Raw genomic sequence first — 21,919 nt, forward strand, 5'->3', positions numbered from 1 at the left:
ATGAGTTAGGAGTTGCCATATGTGATATGTGCAAATATGTCAGGGGTACTCGGCAAGTGGTTGCGTAATAAATGAGAGACAGGGGACTGAGCGGCGTAGACATTATCGCGGCGTCTTCACGAGGACCAAGGGGGGGTTAAGTGTCCCGATGAGTAGTTGGCATTGAGACCGGCGACGCGCCAAGGCAGACGCAATGCTGCCCACCCTCCCATAAGCCTTGGCTGCTGTTATGCCACGTCAATTTGGGGAAAAATCGAAAAGCATGAAAATGTTCCACTACTTTACAGCCTAAACCCATTTCGCAAGGTTAAAGTTGCACATACGTTTGTTCTTCTTTTGCACCGTATGTAGCCAACTGTGCTTATAGGAGGTGCGGGGGGAAAGAAAGCAAAATAAACACAACAAGCTAAATTATTTGGGTCTTTCGGTAAAGTCATGTAGATAGGTTCAAGGAAAATAACAAAAAACTGCGACTTTTGATCACAACGCAAGTGGTCGTCATTGCAACGTCGTAGTTTTTTGTTATTTTCCTTGAACATATCTACGTGACTTTACCGAAGGACCCAAATAATATTAATTCCTGCAGTCACGAAAGCTTTAAGTCAACAATATGCAAACTAAACACAATGGGTTAAATAGGTAGCCTTGGGATAATATTATTCTCCATAATAGAGGTTTTTTGGGGGTTAAATCGCATAAATATAAATGCGTCGCTAAACCCACCACCACTCGACACAACCAATTAGTAAAGTTTGTCACGTAAACAAAACGTGACAATACGTCACTAGTACAGCACACCGGGTGTGTTGGAGGGCAAAGCCACAACATTTACCATTTGAGTACCCTGACGTTTCGTTATTCTATCAACTCGCTCCATTTCTGTCACCCCATCTACTATCAGCAGACAATTCCCACTGTGAACGTGCTCTCCGTCCCACCGGCAACACCACCCACTCGCCCACTGTACGCGCCATCTCCGCTCTTACCTCACGTTCACACCACCGACGATACAATTTGTATATTTTTTGTAACGTTCATTTGTGCCTTTCTCCGGTTGTGCGTTTAAATATCCGTCAAATGTGGCTTTGCGGAAAAGAACATGTTTTTTTGACCGCTGTCTGTGAATATTTTGGCTAACTTTACTCTCTGCCGTGCTGTGGACCGTGACATTCATATTTGATCCACCATCCATCGTTTCAGATGGCATTCGTCTGATAATTCATGATCATAATTCACTCGACCTCTCCCGCCTCTCTGTGTGTGATGAAGAAGGACCATTGGCTGAAAGGTCACCTATTATATAGTTTTTTTTTCCTTTTCAAGGCAGCATTATTGATGTCTGTGTTGAGTATTTATTTTATTATTTATGCTTGTTGCACCACTGCCAACGCAATATCACCAAATAATCAGTAAAATCACAATAATCGTCATTTGAATCATCATCTTACAATTTAGGTCGGTAAAATAAAAACCAGCTGGGTAAGACGACACCACTTGGATATACTCGTTGTTTCCATACAGATGTAATTCGGGCGTAAATGGGCGGGGCGGATATGACGATCCAAGAGGGAGGAGTCAGGGTGACGTGGGGGAGAAGTTATAGCGGGGAGACAGGAAGCTATCTGGGTCAGTCGGGGGAGTGAAGGGTGGTGAACACGTTGGGTGGTCGCCGTGCCTCAGCCTGGTGGCTGAGGGGCTCATGACGGCGCCAGCCAGCGGGGTGGAAGAGAGAGTGGAGGATTGAGGTTGGAGATGGCGAGATAGCCACAGAGGCCACGAAGGGCTGAGGTAGGAAGTGGCGAGATAGCCACAGAGGCCACGAAGGGCTGAGGTAGGAAGTGGCGAGATAGCCACAGAGGCCACGAAGGGCTGAGGTAGGAAATGGCGAGATAGCCATAGAGGCCACGGAGGGCTGACGTTGGGAGGTGGCGAGATCGCCACGCACGGAGGAACAGGGAGCAGCGATGGAGCTGCTGTGGGAGCAGCCAGAGGGCTGCACCAAGAGCCTGCAGCGGAGCTGCAGGAGCGTGGAAGGCTACGGGAGCGAAGGCAGATGTGGGGCTGCCAGGGAGAGAGTCTCAGGAGGAGTGCCGTGTGGGAAGGAGAACGCGAACCCCAAATAAAGGACACGGAGTCAGCAAGAAGTGTCTGAGTCCTTTTATTACACTGGAGTCAGAAGTGAAACGGCATCTAAAAACAACTGAGAGAAAGAAGAAAAAAAAAAAGAATATTCCTGCTACATCATCCGACGACGACGACCTTCCTCAGACGGTGGACCTGCCTGCGATGGAAGAGGAGATCCGTTCTGGAACGAGTACGGGTCCGGGTGAGCAAGGTCGCCGCGTCGGTGGACCTGTCTGTGCCGGAGGACGCCAACTTACGATGGAGACAGATGGCGATGCAGATGGGGACCTTGAAAATCGTGCTGGCGCAACTGTGTGAGTTCACCACGCCGAGGACGACGTCGGGGAGGCCCGGTGGTGATCCGCAGGCCTCTGCCTTTCCTGCGCTGCCAGCGCCATTGCCACGTGGCACGAAGACGCCATCTTGGGCGTGGCAGGGGAGAAACGGCGGGAAGCCGCCATCTTGTCTTCACCGCGGCGGGAGGACGCCGCCATCTTCAACATCGCGGCGGAGAGGCAGCCTTGCGCTGCCATCTGGAGGTGCCGCGGGATGAGCAGCCTGCTGTGAGCTGCTGTTTTTCGAGGGGGTGCTGCGAGGAGAAGACGCCGATGCTGCAGCTGCTGGGGCGGGAGCTTCCCGTCCTGGCTCGGGTGCGTGACAACGGAGCCGTCAAGTCGCCGAACGAGTTCTGCGAGGCGTCTCAAGTTGCCACCCTGCCGTCCTCTTCTTGCTGCAGCCCCGGGCGAGTCATAACGATACGCACCCGGCCTTAACACACACCTCACTCATCTTTCGAGGGCCGGGGGGCTATTTTGGTTTTCTCTTATGACTCGATTGTGCGGAGCGCGGTTCGGACTGTGTGTATGTGTGTGTAATAACGATGAACGCGCTATCTGCTTGTTGCTTGGTGTCAATGTAAGTGTGTGCGTGTGTTGAGAATGGACAGAGAGTCTGCTGTATTTGCTGAGTGTCAAATTGTGTGTGTGCGCTGCTGCGTGGAGTTCTTATCTTGATGGTGAAGTTAATTATTAACTTGGGAGCGTCGGGTATCTTGCGCTGTATTATTTGTGGGTTACCTTGTGCGATGGGCTTAATTGGAAAAAAAATAATATCTTTTTTTTGGTGTATTGTGCTGCGAGGTACTGTGTGCGATGCGATTGTTGCAAGAGAGAATAATTGTGTTGTTGCTGCAAAGTTACGACAGGATTAATGGTGTGTTGGTTGCCTGCAGATCTGCTTGCTATTGTGCTTAAATGTACGCGTGTGATCGCGATATGCTGATTGCATGTGCTGTTATACCGTTCTGTATGGTTATGGGGTGCGATGCAGTGGTTGACTATTGGAATTGAGATTGTTATTATATTGTGCGTACCTGTTTGAAATTGGTAACAAATTCGAGGGGGACCCAAATATTTGGTTGTATGGGTGTTGTGCACACGAGATTGCGTGTATATTATAGGGGTAATTGAGCTTTTTGAAAATGAGGGTGCGCGATGACGCCGTTGTGGGTGGCTTAGATGTTAATGCTAATGGGATCGTAAATGGGCGCCAAGTGGCGTCGTGTATTGGTTGATTGCATGCAGCCACGAGTTGCTTTGCGAGTTGGGTTGTGTAACTAATGTGGTTGGTAAAATATTGGTTAAAATTCCCCGATATGACTGCTGCGCGCAGCAAGCTGGGGCTGTGCGTCTATCGTTGTTGGGGTTGTTACAATAAGACGGGGGATGCATTTTGTGACCCCCAGCATAGGGAAGCTGGGGTGCACGAATGGAGAAAACTGGCCACGTGTTCGCACGTTGGGCCGCCATTTTGCGCGCACGCGGGGTATGGCGACGATGCGCTTTGCGGAAAGAGCCGCCATTTTGAGTGCGCGCGAGTTATTGCGAGAACGCGCTTGGCGAAGGGGGCCGCCATTTTGAGCGCGCGGGAAAAACCTCGGTGGGGCAAATATTCCATCTGTTATGCCTGCCATTGTTGATGGGGTGATGCACGAGTTGTGGTCACATCGGCCTATGGCTGATGGCTGACCTGACAGCCTGGAGGCGAAACCTCCGTGGTATGTCTTAAACTAATGGGCCATGTGCTCATATGGCTCGGGGAGTCATGGTTCAGTTGTGCGGTGGCAGACTGAACCTGGTGTGCCGGGGGCTCACGGGATCTGGGTTAGGGTGTTATTGTCTCTATAAGAGAACACTGCCCCGTGGGGGGAGTCCATGGGGTCTGGCATTGCCGGGGGATGAACCTTCCCTGGGCTATAAAGCATCGGACTATACGAGGCTGGTGTGTGTCCATCTCTGATGGGATAGTAAGGGAGGAGCATGGCCGAGTTGCTGCTCATCCCCGAAATTGCACTAGCTGAGAGTATGGTCAGTGGATGTTGCTGTGGGTTGACGACCACGGTGGGGGTTAGGGCGAGTTAAACGTTACCGCTGGGGAGCGTGGCTCTCTCCACGCGAGGGTGTGTGATTAGGTGTTTTGTTGGGTTGCTGAGAGTGACCGTGGGTACATGCTGTGTACGTGCGATGTCTGTGCTGGTCCTCAAGGGAGGACTGCTGGTGGGTAAGAGCAGAAAATTTTGTTGTTGTTGTTGTCACGTGTAAATAATATTGTTGTTAAAATGTAAATACTGGGGCATCCATTGCGTTATTTTGGGTATTTATGGGGAGTTTTTTTTTAAGCGGGCTGGATTTACATCATCTCCACTACCCTGAGGCCGGGTGGCTGTCGTGTACGACATGCGGATGTGCGTTGTTGTGCTGTGCCTCAGGGGATTGGATTCTCCTTCTCGTCACAGATTCTTCAGCTCCCGTCGCACTGGGTGTTACCTGGTGTGCTAGCTGGATGAGGACTTGAAGGAGCAATTGAGCGCCGTTCGTCGTTCTGCTCTACCACTTTCTCTTTGACGTTGGACTTGAGCCGAGCGGATGGAACTGCAACATGGACACGCACTAAAACATCACATTTCTGGGTTGTGCGCGTTGGCCGTTCTTGCGTGTCAGTTGCCGTTGTTGTTCATTGTGCCATTCTTATTCTTGTTGTTGTTGCGCGGAGGACAGGCCGGTGTTCTGTTCCAGTTCCTGATACCTCCCCTTTCGTTGCTTGTGTTGTTTTTATAATCTCCGTTGTCTGGGGGACTCCTGATTGTGATGCCTTCGCCCGCATTATTTTGTTCTGTTTCAGCCGAGGACGGCTGGAATTTTCTCTACGGGGGAGGGTAGTGTAATGCGGGCGTAAATGGGCGGGGCGGATATGACGATCCAAGAGGGAGGAGTCAGGGTGACGTGGGGGAGAAGTTATAGCGGGGAGACAGGAAGCTATCTGGGTCAGTCGGGGGAGTGAAGGGTGGTGAACACGTTGGGTGGTCGCCGTGCCTCAGCCTGGTGGCTGAGGGGCTCATGACGGCGCCAGCCAGCGGGGTGGAAGAGAGAGTGGAGGATTGAGGTTGGAGATGGCGAGATAGCCACAGAGGCCACGAAGGGCTGAGGTAGGAAGTGGCGAGATAGCCACAGAGGCCACGAAGGGCTGAGGTAGGAAGTGGCGAGATAGCCACAGAGGCCACGAAGGGCTGAGGTAGGAAATGGCGAGATAGCCATAGAGGCCACGGAGGGCTGACGTTGGGAGGTGGCGAGATCGCCACGCACGGAGGAACAGGGAGCAGCGATGGAGCTGCTGTGGGAGCAGCCAGAGGGCTGCACCAAGAGCCTGCAGCGGAGCTGCAGGAGCGTGGAAGGCTACGGGAGCGAAGGCAGATGTGGGGCTGCCAGGGAGAGAGTCTCAGGAGGAGTGCCGTGTGGGAAGGAGAACGCGAACCCCAAATAAAGGACACGGAGTCAGCAAGAAGTGTCTGAGTCCTTTTATTACACAGATGTAGCTTTAGACCAACAATTAAACATGCACAAACGATTTATACATTATGAAATCATATTTTGTTAAATTTCGATTTAAAGCTTTCGTGACTGCAGGGATTCATCTTCTTGGTTCTTTCGGTAAAGTCACATAGAAGGGAAATAATAAAATAATAATAAAATTATGTTTTATTTTTTATATTTTATTATTTCCCTTCTACATGACTTTACCGAAAGAACCAAGAAGATATATTTTGTTAATTATTATTTGTTTGTTTTTAACTAAGACAATCATTATATGGCATTGAAATTATGAGAGTGGCAGCCAAGGGAGGAAACTCACTTGAGAGTCCATCGACAGTGGAAATGGAGTGATGAAATCATCGCATGCGCAGAAGCCAAAGGGAGCTTTGCACTGAGATGTGCCGGACAGCTTGGTGAAGCATTCATCCAGCAGTGGATAGATCTTAGCAGGTGAGATTATGGCGGTCATCTCATCTTTGCGTTGAGAGTGACAACAAAGTTGCCATGGGTCTTTACTGCTCAAACGTACAACCGTGGGATGGCACTCGCCTCTACTGGAGACCCCTCGGTCAGCGTTGGAAATTCCACATTCCCATGGAGGGAATGTGCCAGAGGACAACCACAGTAGACATCGATCATGGTGATACTAAGCCCAGACTGGCAGTGGGCAGAGCAGACCCCTTGAGTGGCATTTCAATTTGTCACCCCCCTTTGATTGCGAGTTGAGCGCTACCATCCAGCCTGACATCTGGTATAATATAAGCAGTGTTTACGGCTGTTATACAAGAGATATATGCTACACACACAGTATTAAACACTCCATATTCCTCGTATACACACAAAGCAGAACACCATCACACATGAGTGCCAATTCTGCTCACAGCCACAACATGCACATGGACATTAAGAGACCAACAGTTTAATCTCAAAAGGTCTTCAGACCCATACACCATTCCAAATATTCCCCAATCTTCCCTGCTCCACCGATCCCCATTGCCTGCGCTCCACCTCCGTGAAACTCGTATATTGATGGGGGGAGGTGGGCTATGTTTGTAAACTTGGAACTCACCAACTGCAACAGTGACTCTATATGATATGTTGTACCAATGTGCCTGCAGAATATGTGAATATTGCCTGATATTACAAAAAATATATAAACAAACTCAACAAACATGCCTTTTGAGGAAAAAAAATGTATAACTTGCGGCATTTTGGGAAATTACCCTTCTTCATAGTGCATACACTGAGAGGGTTGGAGTTAACAAGGGTTGGAAAATGCATCTAACAACACCATGGGGTCTGAAGAAAATCATATATATTTTTTATTTTTATGATCACAAGCTTTTAAATAGGCATATGAATGGTTGCCTAATAGTAGCTACTGAATGCCAGACAAACCCTTCAATAATTATCAAAGATACTACTAAGTAAACTCTTATATATTAAAAGCTAAAATATCAAATGTTGCTGGCACAGCGGGTAATGTTTTTATTTCTGGTGAGGACAAACAAGGCACAACCCCTTGGCAATGCATTGCTGAGGCCAATTTCAACAAAAGGAATATAACTGTCATGCTTTAATGAGGCAAAAATGTCGCAGATCCGATTAGCGCGGTTGGCTAAGTACGGTGAAAAACTACGGTGAGATAGAATCTTGACGTAAAGCTTTCGTGACTGCAGGAATTCATATTATTGGGTCTTTCGGTAAAGTCACGTAGATAGGTTCAAAGAAAATAACAAAAATAACAAAAAAACTACGACGTTTCGACTGCACCACAAGCAATCGTCATCAGGAGAAAAAAGAGCGGGTAAGCTGCTGAGGCAGGCTGTTTTAAAGGTTTGGAATGGGTGTAGCCCAAGGGTCATAAATACATTTCTAGAGCCAATATCTTATCTCTGTCAGTCTTTTTCAATGCCCACGTCTCACAGGCATAGAAAGCTGTACTGAACACGCATGCTCTTAATATGTTCAGTTTGGTCCTACAGCCGATTTGCTTGCTTCTTAAGATGTTATTGAATCCTGTCATTACTCCTGTTGCCTTTGCAATCCTTGCTCTGATAATGTCAGACTATACCAAAATACTGTCTTTGTGTAACATTTGGCTAAGTGAAAATCTATTAGATTTTACTTTCCATAAAGAAGACACTATCACCCAAAGGGCATCGTAGTTAATACCGCTGATAACAACACACCACAACAATGCTTCCTTCTGACACATCCGGTAGCCGTTGTAGTCAATATATGACCTACGAGGTCTGTCCTTGCCATATCTCACCATCTGGCTTTAAGTCTTCTACTCAGTCACCAACCTCTCGGTGCCACCCTAATGGCCACGTTAGAAACCTGCGCCCTCCTCCATCCTGCACGTGTGTCCCACCCATCACACCTCCTTACTTTTCTTACGTAATCAAGCCGTGAAATTCCAGGCATGTTCAACGTTAATTTATATAGTCAGTAAAAGTTTTTTCCGAACTTTTTCTATTATAAAGAAATACATTTCTGCCGGCTAAAACACTTGTTTCTTAAAAATGTAATTTAAGTTTTAGTTTGTTGTTTGTTTGTTTTCCAAAGTGAATTATTCAGCCATGAAAATCAGCCCTGCTCGAGCGATAACACGTTTTTACCTGCCTCTACGAACCCCAATTCACTGTTACCATCGGTCAAACTGTAACGGTTGATCAAATAAGTCTTCCTATTTATCCGCGAATATCTCACAAGTTGTCCAGAATGAGTGCATGGATTCTCTTTTGCACGTGGGAGAAGAATAAACTGTCAAGGGAGACCCCACATAGTGTAAAACTGAAAAACACTCAACAAGTTGGATGGATTGGTCAACAAACCCACTTTTTCTACCGCCTGATTACCCATTTAGGTGAGCATCTAAAACATGTGAAAATCTCTGCGTAAGCCACCAACCCCATTTCCATAGCACTGTATCCTGGACATGTGCTGTTGCGTGCAAAAAGTAATATTTTTTTTACTTTTAATTCCCCCCCCATCCTCAGTGTTTTATCTGTATTGAATGATAGGAGTCACATCAAGAGACACATTCTATTTGAATCTCTCGCAGAGCAGCAGAGCAACCCTGCTTGCTAGAGAACTGCCCGCAGAAGTGGATATCGCAGAGCTACGACCTCTGAGATCCCTGCAAGTGACCTACAGTCAAATTTTTAAAATGCTGTTTATTCTCTCTTCAACACACCGGCGGACTAAAGAAGTGAATTATTTCGTCCTTTGAAAAACGTGACAAATTTTTTACTGTTTGGCCGTGTCGGGAGGTGGAGGGTTACGACACATTTATAAATAACGCGATCTGATCCAAAACCCAAAACCTATATTATGACATACAGTCCCACACAGTAAGGGATAGCAATCTCCCGTTCGTTCTACCTCACAAGATAAATATCCGTCGCTTGCCAGTCAAACCATTATTTTTCACTCTTACAGCTGGAATTTAGCCAAATTGAGTGCAGGACATAATTTAATGCAATGTATTGTTTTTAATTTGTGCATTGATTAATGACCAGGCTTGCAACCATCAACTACACAAGAGAAGCCGGTTTAATAACCAGCAGCTGCCTTGTTTTGAATCTATAATCTGAGCGGTTGCCAGCTCAGTGCTCGGACCTCTGAACCACCCGGACACCTCCTTACGTGACGTTTGGTTTGTGCGGGCATCTGCTATTTGCACGATGTGTGAACAAGAATCAGGTCTTTGCTTACACATGCAGGACGGAGCGGGGATCTCCTGGCTCGTCTCCATCCCCGACCATGACCGTGTCGTAGCCCCGCTCAAGGTCAAACTCCTCAAACTTGACCTGCATCACCTGCCGGGCACACGGAGACACAAACAAAATGAGAGTCTCCCCACCAACACGAGCGATGGGGCAGCACCCGTATCAATTGCCCCCCCCCCCCCCCCCCCCCCCCCATTAAGAAGCCACTGGAGCTATGCACTTTTAAATATAGATTGAAAACGAATTTCCTTAGAACTGCTTTTTGTGTTTAGTTTGTTGTCCTTCCCCGGCACGTCCGATTAGCACAGTTGGCTTCGTACGGTGCGGAAGAAGTTCAACTTACATACCCCTGAGCCAGAGGTGAAAATGCCACAATCCTAGGAACAGTCTGTCTCATTGTGTGAGACAGACTGTTGTGGCTGTGCTCACACACCATGGACCTCTCGTGTAAAATAGCCAGGCAACCGACATAACAGGATCGTCCTTGTAACAAATCAGAATAAACTCAAACTGGAATTGGCCAAACAGCCCAACGGGGAATGAAACATCACCTGTAAATTACTCAAATAGATTTACAAGCAGCAACATCGCCCCCTACTTTTGAAAACTTGTCAGGACGCTCCATGAACGTCTTTAGACTCGGTGAGACAATTCCTTGATAAAACAAGCAAAAAGGTAAAATCAAGTTTGCAACAATTGAAAACCTAGTTAAATCACCTGGATTTGAATCAAGAATCGCAGGCTTGTCAGATAAATGCTGTAAAAGGTTCTGTGAGATCCTTGACTACCCAGCCACCTCGACCTCTTACAAATAAAGTCTATATAGTATGACATTAAATGCTTTACCTTTGATGATTGTACGTAACAAGTGAATCACAAATCACCGCATTCAAATGACACGCAAGTCCATTGACCATGAGGCCTTCTGGACCAATCTGGTTTTGACATCTTTGAGCCTCATCAGAAGGGTGTGGGCCGTTCCAAAAATGCGTAAGATATTATGGGCAAGAGCCATCCACTAACGCAAGTGATATTTATAGAGTACAGGAAAACTGTCTAAAACCATTTTCTGCCGTCTCGCAGGTCAGGGGAAATTGAGAAATATGTTTTCTTAAATAAATAAATAAACAAGTAAGAAATCCATCTATCATTGTATGATTCTTGTCTATCTATCTCGTCTAATGACAGTAAACAAAACCACCCAATATCGTATGGCATCTCACCTTATTGGGATTGACTGCCGTGATGATCCAGACGCAGTGGGAATTTCCTTCATAGAAACCCGGGAAGTTTGGAGACATGATGGTTCCACTGGGACCAAACACATTGGCGCCACATGTCTGGGCTGCAAAAACAACAACAACAACAACAACAAAAATGATACTTGTTATAGCCCCATGAATTTAGTGATTGACACAGACGCATGTGTATAATCCATGCATTCAAAATTAACAGTCTTGGCCAGGTGGCAAGAGTTTTAACTATCTCTCCAGAGTTCCCATCAACAGGCCAATCCACACATCTTCATGAGTTGAAAGTTAAAGACAAGCCACAGTTGTGCGATTGTGGACGTGCAACCCCAAACCACGGAGCATATAGCGCATCGCTGTAGCCTGCACTCCTGCAACGGAGGCAGAATAGCAGCAAAACTACACTGACTCTCTCATGGAGCCATTTTGCCATTTTATCATGGCTAGTAGACCTCGACATTGGTATTCAGCTCCTGAAAATCTATAGATATAAAAGGGAAATTTATGGATGTGTGTCTGTTCGAAATGTCTAGCATACTTCCCAACATGCAACAAACTTGAAATTTGGCATGTGGGTAGCTTACAGACTGTACACAATGTAAACAGTATAAACATTTACTTTTGTATTTTGGGGGGGGGGGGGGGGGCGCAATAATGAATATATTTTGCACGGCAAGTGAGCGGTGACGTCACATCAGTGATGTCACCCGCATGCGGCAGCGTTACGCAGTGTGCCTGCTGACGTCACGCATCCCCCCCCCCCCCACCATCTGCGTAGGCCGTGTATTAATCCAAGACAAGAATCCAAGTCTCGGGCGAAGCCGGGTAGTAAAGCTAGTTTACCATATGCAAGAATGAGCAATCATCTCTCCAGAGTTGTAACCTATGGTTCTAACGTTTGATCCATTATCAATACTTGATCCATGATCCAAAGGTTGTGAGTTAAAATCCCACCAGTGTATAATCTCTCCAGTGTCGTCTTGTGAGTGTTTTCATCCTTTTCCCTCCCCATCAGCGTCTGATCATGAGACAAAGAGTCCTTACGGACCTCTCGCAACACAGCAGTGCCAACATCTGCATTAGAGAACGGCCCACAGAAGCAGATATCACAAAGTGACCTCCGGTTCACATCGTAATATTCTTGACATTAAAGTCAAATATATATAGAGAGTAGTTTTTTCAGTGGTGGAAATAGGCCGGAATACCCCAGAAAGCCGTGGTGGGAGTGACAATTTTAACCCGACTGCATTCCGGAAGGCATTAAGGATTCATAAAAATATATATATTTAACTCACAGATGGACCCCATGAGTAACAGAGAGACCCACGGACATGCACAGAGACACACACATAGAGCGAAGCTCAACCTCCCCCTCCTCAGACCTAGTGGGGGTGGGGGGGAACTATTGATGAGTTCCCCTGGCAAATGTCTTGCCATTTCCAGTCGTGGGTTTATTACAGAACTGGAAATGAGCAACATTCAGGTGGAGAAACAAACTCAACGCAACGTAGATTCTGTTTGTGCAGTCATTGGTGATGGGGCTGAGACAATCCTCCAACGTAAGAACCGAGTAAAAATAAACTCAGTTAAGAACCCAGTTTAAGCACAGCCAGCTGCCTGGATGTGAACCCAGGAGAGCTCACCGATGTCCAGCCCATCACTCTTGAGCCACCCGGCCACCTTGCATCTCTGTAGACGCCACACAATCTGTTCCTCTGAGTGGCGAGTCAATAGTGGTAAATCCAATTAATCGTCTGGCCCCTTAAGGACATTTGGAATTTCCGCCACGGTATGTTGTGAATAATAAGAATAGGTTTTACTGTCTCTGGCAATAAAACGGTTGTTAAGATGTTCAAACACCAAATAGAGACCTTTTTTGCAAGGAATCAAGTCCGCATTAATCACACGTACTTGTGGTGAACATGCAAACAATACATGCTCTGAAAATATGTGCATTGTCTTTGAAACTAATTGGCCTTTTGGCGTTCTCTTGTCTGACACTGGTGAGACTAGGCCATAAAGAAGGGTGTCTTTGGTGTAGGTCAATCAGTTTCAAGGACAATAGATATATCATCAGAGTTTGTTTGCATGTTCACTACAGGAACGTGTGGTTAATACAGACTTTATTCCTTGCAAAAGGTTTCTATTTTGTGTTTGAACATCTTAACACCCGTTTTATTGCTAGAAAGGGTCAAACATGTTCTAATTGTTCCTGGCAAAAAACGTCCCATGATGAAAATATACGTTTCCGCAATGATCATGCAAGTACATAAACACAGGTTAAGTCTCAACTACTGTGGAAAACTGAAACAGGTGGTCATGTTTTGAAATAAAAGCTAGTGATTGTTGAGAGAGCAAAGTCAACACAAAAGCGTATTTACCTTTGAAATACCATGCTCCCAACTTTATATGAGGAAAGGGCATATGTACAGCTGTGAAGGGCACACACTGCTAAGCTGTAAAAAGAAAAACGTTGGCGTCTACGAATAACATCTGCTAATACCCTTGTCTGAGATCAGTGCTGACTTTATTTAATACGACACCAGTGTTAGTGGCCTGTCCTTTCCTTGTGTGTGTGCGTCTTTGCATGGATGCAGAAAAACGGACTAGGGTTCCGGTGTACAGCCTCATGGACTGCTGTTGAGGAAAACGTTATGTTAGCCACCATTGTCTGCCTTACACAAAAGCGGGAAGTGGAACTCGTACCATGCACGTAGAGCCATATTCTTTCCCTAAGTTGTCATATTTACATACCACACCGGCAACTAATTTATAGCTGAGTGAAACTAAGCTGCTGGAGGCCCAGTACTTCTGGCTCAGATATTACTGAACATTGACATCACTTGTTCATTTATTAGCAGCAACACAAACCACACACCAACGCGCGTCTTCAAAAATCACTGCTGCCGTTGCTCCCATGGAACCTATATGCAACACACTGACACATGCCCCAGCTGAGAAGAAAAATCACTGAATTGTAAGACTTCTAAAATTAATCAAATATTGGCTGTTATATTAATTATAAATATATAATCAGCGGCATCTTTACGTGACATTCTACACCACAAAAAACAGCAGTGCATTTAGCTCTACCGATCAGATCTGGATTCAAATTAACGGCGTCCATTTCTCCTAGATGGCGGTATTACGTTGAAATTATTGTGCACCGTATGAAGCCAACTGTGCTAATCAGAGGTGTGTGGTTTCAGGCCAGGGCAGATCTGAACAGATGCCATATTTTCTGTCTATCTGCTATAGCAGAGGTGTAGGGAATTCCAACAGGACCTACATCTCTACTTTATTGACCTGGTCATGGCCTATGATACCATCAATAGGCCTGGGCTGTGGGTTGTTCTTTGTGCATTCGGAGTCTCTGACTCTGCTCACAAAAATTAAGGACCTTCACGATGGCGAACAGGTCCGGATAAAGTTGGAGCCATTCCCTGTTCACCTTGGCGTGCCACAGAGATGTCCTCTGGCTTCCACTTTAAGAGGAAAGACCCCAGCTGGGCCCCAAAGTGAGAGGGCCAGGAGGTATGCAGTCAACAATGCTTGACTCAGGGAGGAGGACGCCCCTGCCATGCATAGTCCCATGGGATGTTGGCTACCAACAACAAGGCAACTCCTATGACTATATGGGAATGGGACGCAAGCGTAGGATTGATCACCCTGTCGCTGGCCGCCTTTGGGGAGGGTGTATAGTATGAAAGGCCGAAACACCCTAGGAACCAAAGGGTCACTACTGACGATGCGCTCCCCAAATTTCACCAGGCTCACTGTTCATGAACTCTTGGAAGTGCTTGCACAAAGGATAGTAACATCTCATCCTGTGTTCTTTGGAATCTAACATATTTTTCGACCACAAAGCTTGTGAAGGCTTATATGGCTGTACCGAATGAATCTCCATTTGGTACAGATACAATGGGAGGCTGATTGATACCCTTTCGGGTGCAGTCGAGGGATGGCTCCCTATTTGTCAACCATGTTATCTATGCTGATGATCTGGTGATTGCTGCTCACTCCGAGGAGGAGTTGGAGGCGCTGCTGCTGAACCTGGAACGTGCCACCAAGTGGGGCCTTATCATTAGCCCCACCAATTTGTGCAATCAAACACTCCATCCATTGGTGGTGGGGCAGTTGGAGAAAGAGTGGAGAGTTTTCTATACCTAGACACTGTGCTCATAACCAGCTCCGGTTTGACAGCAGAAATCTCACTCCAAATCAGTCGAGTGGCATTATATTTTCATCGGCTGTGTAACACTGTGTGGAAGCTACCTGTTCTGTTGCTCCACACACGAAGCATTGGGTCTTCTCGGCCATGATCATGCCCTTCCTTCTCTATGCTTGTGAAACGTGGCCCCCCTAATGGAACATCTTCGCTGGTTAGAAACATATAGACTGGCCTGCCTACTACACATCCTGGGTTTAACTAGGGTGGATTGTGTGAGGAGTTCACAAATCCTTGAAAGATCTGGACAAAATCCCATCAATCTCCTCAGGCAGGCAAGGTTGCATTGGCTAGGTCATGTAGCCCGCATGCCCAGCCACCACATGCCTAAATAGCTTTTGTTCGGCCAGATAGAAGGAGCTAAATGGGTGTGGCATGAACTAGAGAATAGATGGAATCATGTGGTACAAGAGGATGTGGAGCTGAGTGCACTTGCCAAGGACTGGTACCAGTGGTGTCAAGATCGGCCTCTGTGGAGGAGGCTCATGAAGGATGCTACTGGGCAGTTGGAGGCAGTCGCCTACCAGCAACAATGGAGGGCAGAAGAGTGATGCTCATAAAAACGAGCAGAGCCCTGGGTAGCTAAAACATAACAAGTTGGCACAGTAGGGGGCACAGGTGGTGCATCAGCCAATAATATCAGTCAGTCAATCCACGACTCCTGGGTCTGTCCCGTGACCTTCTGCCAGCGGGCCTTAGACACTTTACGTGGCCTCAGAGTGCACCTGGCCTGGCACAAGCGCCATGGTGATGTCACTGCCACTTAGTGGTGAATGGTGGTGTTGTTGTTGTGTTACAAAATAGCATTTAGATTATATTTATGAAAGAGACCTATGATTAAGAATGCCTGTTGAAGTCAAAGGTGACACGAAAACCGTAGCAAGTTGAGCCACCGGAAGAAGGGGCCACTGTCTTCTACCCAAACGAGACCCAAACATTGCACCACCTCCAAGCTTTGACATTCCTTCTCCAGAACACTTGGTGGAACCATCAACCGCATCGGAACATCAACAGGCCGACGCGCTCATCTCCCGACAACAATGTAACGTTCAAGACATAAGCCACAGTGGTGCAATTGTGGTCGTGCAATCCAAACTGTAGACCATACAGTAAAGCGCTGTGGTCTGCACTCCTTCAATGGAAGAATAACAAAACTACACAAAGTCTCTCTGGAAGCCCTCCCGCGGCAAGCAGACCTTGACATTGGAATTTAGCTCATGAATGTATTTTTGTCGTACGTAAGGATTGAATAGCGGCGAATTAAGCGATGCAAACGGTTTGACTGTCCACACACGGCTAAAACTTGCCATACAAATGCACCCGTTGAGGAGCAATAGTCACGGAGTTTTCCGTCTGAAGCCCTGTCCTATAAATCTGAAGAAATCAATGAATGGAATTGTGTTAAGGTCATGGCATGGCTTTTTTGCAGATTAATCAGTGTTTAAGCATGCACTAAATCGATATATATAAATCGTATACAGGTGATGAGGTCACGCGTACACACACACACTTCCTCCACTTGCCCTCAAAGCAAGTGGAATTAAAAAAAGACCAAGAGGTCACCGTGGCCAATACCATCGATATCATCACAACGAGCCATAGATGAGTTCCTTCTGCCACTTCTAAACAAATGTTGTGCATCTTCTTGGTTCTTTCGGTAAAGTCACGTAGAAGGGAAATAATAAAATAATAAAAGTAAAACATAATAAAATAAAATTATCACGACGTTTCGGCCACAACATAAGCAGCCGTCCTCAGGTGAAGAAACAGTGCTGTCGGAAAGACAGCACTCTATGGCTCTGTTTCTTCACCTGAGGACGGCTGCTTGTGTTGTGGCTGAAACGTCGTGAGAATTTTATTTTATTATGTTTTATTTTATTATTTTACTATTTCCCTTCTACGTGACTTCACCAAAAGAACCAAGAAGATGAATCCCTGCAGTCACGAAAGCTTACATCGAAATGTTTTGCAGTTGACACATCTCCGCGATTCTGCTCTTACAATATGTCCCAACCATTTTTTTATATTTTTGATTAAACCGAGTTTGTTTTGAAGTTGTCTAACTGCCTTAAACCAATTTTTTTTCATTGCATTACATTTTGTACCAATTTTCTTCAATTGCCTCGATTTGCCTAATTTATTAAATTACATTTCCAGACATTTTGTAGTTCTAACATATTTAACAATTACAGTGCAATTCACCTATTCTTTGCTTTGTTTTAATCAAAATATTGTTTTCCTTGTCAAATTTAGTGTGGATTTGTTATGCCGATTGCCCGTTATATAGGGCAATCGGCGGTGGCGCTGGAAGCTACGTCCAGTTGTGAGCCGCTGTCTCGGCGAATTCGTGTGTCGCCCACCGCCTCCCACCCCTCCCCCCCCTCCACGTGTCTTTCGGCCCTGCTGAGAGGACGACATCAGGAGGAACGTGACGGACGGAGACGGCGTCTGGCACGCCGGTGTCCCCCTCCTCCTGTACTGCATCGTGCGGCACTTTCAGATGCGCTTCTGCGACTGTCTGGAATGCTCCTCCTTCCGATATTCAGAAGTCACTGGAGCTATGCACTTTCAAATCCTCTAGATTGAAAACTAATTTCTTCGGAATTGCTTTTTGTGTTGAGTTTGTTATCCTGAGCCCACACCTCCAATGAGCACGGTTGGCTACGTACGGTGCGAAAGAAGTTCAACAAACATATATATGGCAGAGCCGGCCCTGATGGGTAGCTCGTAGTCATGCGACCAATTTGTCAAAGTCAACACCAATATTTTTCAAAGCCATGTTTCTCGTTTTCACATTTTTTTATGTATCGATGAAATTTCTGTTGAATCACAGAGGAGGCGACCTGGATTTCAACCCTGGATCTCAATTTTACATCTCTCAGTGCCAGATGCATTCCAGCTGTGTGAGAAGTCGGTAACCCAAGCATTGATTAATCATGAATAAAATGTATAAATACATTTATTACTTTAAAAGTTAGTGCCCATTATATAACACAAAAGCTATAACGGAGGGGTTATATTTCACAAACAGGTATAGTCTGACCAGTAGAATCCGGTGCATCTGTGTAGTGTTATCCAATTAAGTTAATTACAGTTACATTTTTCACATTTGGAAAATCTGGACCATGACCAGCACGCACGGCCTATTTTTTTTCGAATATCAGTCACGGGACCTTTAACGTCCACTGTGAAGCAGATGGCAAGTGTCTGCGATCAACATACTGGCAGTATCATTAACCAGGGAGCCACGAGGCTGGAACCGCGAACCCCTGCAAAACAAATGTATTTAAAACGGCTTTTTGTGTTTAATTTGTTGTCCTTTCCCCGCACCTCCAATTAGCACGGTTGACTACATATGGTGCAAAATAAGTTCAACATGCACACATAGAAGTGGCAATCGTGCTACCATTTGGCCGTATGACAATCCAGTCGAAAAGAATCAGTGTCTTCCAGCTGAAAGGAGCAGAGGGAATTTGGTCATCTCCACTGGGGGCCCTTGAACCAGTGGATGGGATTTACAAACTATGGAAATTACAAATAATTGAGGCCAATTCTCCGAATAACAACTACAGCCATCTTCCCAGAAAGTGGTGATCATGAGACCGGGCGGGTTTTGAACGCATGACCTGATTGTAAGTCAAGTGCTCTAACATCTAAATGCAGGGATTCATCTTCTTGGTTCTTTCGGTAAAGTCACGTAGAAGGGAAGTAATAAAATAATAAAAATAAAACATAATAAAACAATTCTCACGACGTTTCGGCCACAACGCAAGCAGCCGTCCTCAGGTGAAAACCAGGTCCGTCGAGGCGACAGAGTCTGAATGAAACAGCACACGAGCTTGGAGCATATATATAAGCTGGGCTCCAAGCTCGTGTGCTGTTTCATTCAGACTCTGTCGCCTCGACGGACCTGGTTTTCACCTGAGGACGGCTGCTTGCGTTGTGGCCGAAACGTCGTGAGAATTGTTTTATTATGTTTTATTTTTATTATTTTATTACTTCCCTTCTACGTGACTTTACCGAAAGAACCAAGAAGATCTAAATGCAGTGCCACTTTGCGAGATATATTTTTTCAATAAACTGTGGCCCAAGGCTCCTGTAAACGTGTGGGTGGTTGCCGAGCAAGAGTTGTCCCGTACGTCTAAAAACAAACGCAGAATTAAATAAAAACCCACGGGTGGCATTTGCAGGTGCATTAACATAAAAGCAAATCTCACGGTTCATTAAAAACTATTGTCTTGGAGACTTAAGAGCCAGCTTCGTCTCTTTACGACTTAAGGAAACAAGCAGTCGATTTAAGGCTTAGACAAATCACACCTGAAAAGGTTACGACGAATTTGCGAAAGTGGATAACTTTTTTTTACGGCAAACGTGTTGTAAATATGGTAATTTTAACATTCATATCGGCTTTGAATATATATATTTATAAAAATGTGCTTTAGGTACGTAAACCACACACACACAAAGCACATCTCATCCCGTGTAGCTCTGTAGACGCCAGTTGCTGCCACTTAATGACGCTGGACTGGGGAGGGAGGGGATGTGACCAATTTTGCTGCCTGACCTTAACATCCATCCTCTTGAGTGTTGTACAGACTGTACCCACTATGCACTTGTTTAAAGTCGAGTCAACTTACGAGGGAAGCTCAGGATAGTTTTAGATGTAATGCGCCAATTATTGCATTTCCCATGTTTTGGGTATTGAACCTAGGTATCTGGGATAAGAGTGCAATACCCTGACAACGACGTCGCCGTTTCGCACGTACACCGCACAGTCACATATACGCAACGGGCGTGTTGTGATTCATCACTCGAAATTACATTGTCACGATGCAGCGTGCCAATTCGATTAATACAATTACAAACTAAACTTTTTTTATTTTAACCAGGCAAGGCCCACTGAGCTATATAGCGCTTTTTTCAGAAGCAACCTGGCCACAAATGGCAGCTCAGCCCAGTGGCTTATCGTGGGGGAAATGTAGTCGCAGCCAAATACAGTAAAACCTTGGATTGCGAGAATAATTCGTTCCGGAAACGTGTTTGTAATCCAAAGCACTCGTATATCAGTTGTGATCACGTGACGCTCGGCAGACAAAGCGTATACACGTACTACTCGTATTGCAAGACCTCGCTCGTTTATCAAATTAATATTTATTTAAAAAATTGCTCGTCTTGCAAAACACTCGCAGACCAAGTTACTCGCAATCCAAGGTTTTACTGTACTCTAAACGCAAGTTTCTAAATGTGGAGGGAAAAGGGGGAGGACCAAGAGAAAAATGTACGCGTCCACAGAGAGAACACTCGCAAACTCCAAATATACAGGCGTCAGGGTCGAGATCGAATCCAACACACCGTGCATTCCAAGCGATACCAGGCGAGGTAATTAACATCTCACCACCGTGGCGCCATAATAATCTATTATTGAGAGGCCTCCACTGGCTAGAGGGAGTTACGTGAACCCATTATGTAGAATATATACAGTACGACATTGAAAAACATCCAGTCATGCACACACAAAGACGTATTAGCCTCTAACAAACACCCACACACACACTTCAATAAATGTGTCCTACAAGTGGCGTTTTCTTTTTTTTTTGTGTAACTCATCACGCCTAGGCAATCTGAATACCAGGTTGAAATTGAAATAATACCAAAACAACTCTATTAAATTTTCATATTAATGGTATGCTGCATGCAGTAAAAGCTCATCTACCCACGAAAGGTTAGTTGTGCGAAATAGTACTTTCAGAATGTCAATAAACATTTATGACTTTTAAAATGAAAGCCTCTACCTCTTTCTCATCCCTTTAGTAAATCCTCACGAAGAAAAAGTGGGCAATTGCGTTAACGATTGTCGAACAGATGCCTGACCCCCATCGTAAAATATTTAATTACCGTTACATCACGGCACGGTGCACATGCTACTATGATTACATTATTAGATCATCCTAATTGGCACGCAATCAGTTTGCAATTTTACTCACAGGAAGTCGAAATACAATCAATGGAGTCCATCACTTTTCTGTTAATGAAGAGCTAACAATGATACTCATAGTTATTGTGACTCGTGAAACAATGGGATAATTGTGCCGGCGGTAGTGAGACGTGTTAGCCTCGTGGCTGTATTCCCAACTTTTCCACCGTGTGCAATGTTTAGTGGTTAAATTGTGGATCGTGACAACCTCATACCTGTCAACCCATACGGTTTACCCGTGTTCTTCAACAGACCAATTGAGTTTTCAGGTCCATACGGTGTACGGCCGTTTCAATACTGGCAAAAAAAAATTACTTGTTTGTCTTGCTCCGTTGTGATGGGACTTTGGAGGATGAACGTAGAGATCTATAAGGGCACGGGGTGATCAATAAGGTCTAAATTGGTCTGTGATAAAGTAGGCACTGATAAGGGGTTGACAGGTACGCAACCTGGCGAACGATTGCTTACTCTTGTAAATGATGTCACGGAGTCTTACGCATCTACAGCATACCGTATCGGATGATTTGGCCGTTTTATCATTTGGGAAAAAAAATAACTTCTTAAGCTCGATGGGCCTCACACGATTTAAACTGCCCGACTCAGCGGTGCACTTTGATTCACACCGCTGCCGAGTAAAACCTCCCCACACTGTTCCCATCGTTCACGGTTCCACGAAGCTACAATCCATCTCACTCCTGCACATGAACTGATCTCATCGCTCCGTCACACGTATATTT

General features: G+C 45.7%; 1 protein-coding gene across 2 annotated transcripts in view; it reads right to left on the bottom strand.

The window, feature by feature from the left end:
* The window catches only part of LOC133353404 (CUB and sushi domain-containing protein 3-like), a 634,534-nt gene that overhangs the window by 311,395 nt on the left and 301,220 nt on the right, over positions 1-21,919 (bottom strand). For both annotated transcript variants that reach the window (XM_061569655.1, XM_061569654.1), the window contains exons 10-11: positions 10,954-11,075; positions 9,717-9,820 (exon numbers count right to left, since the gene is read on the bottom strand). In XM_061569655.1, coding sequence (XP_061425639.1) covers positions 9,717-9,820; positions 10,954-11,075 — 226 coding nt within the window. The remainder of the gene's footprint in view (positions 1-9,716; positions 9,821-10,953; positions 11,076-21,919) is intronic.

The sequence above is a fragment of the Lethenteron reissneri genome, chromosome 43, assembly GCF_015708825.2.
Source record: "Lethenteron reissneri isolate LAM-NWPU_2019-01 chromosome 43, ASM1570882v1, whole genome shotgun sequence".
NCBI classification, from domain to species: Eukaryota; Metazoa; Chordata; class Hyperoartia; order Petromyzontiformes; family Petromyzontidae; genus Lethenteron; species Lethenteron reissneri.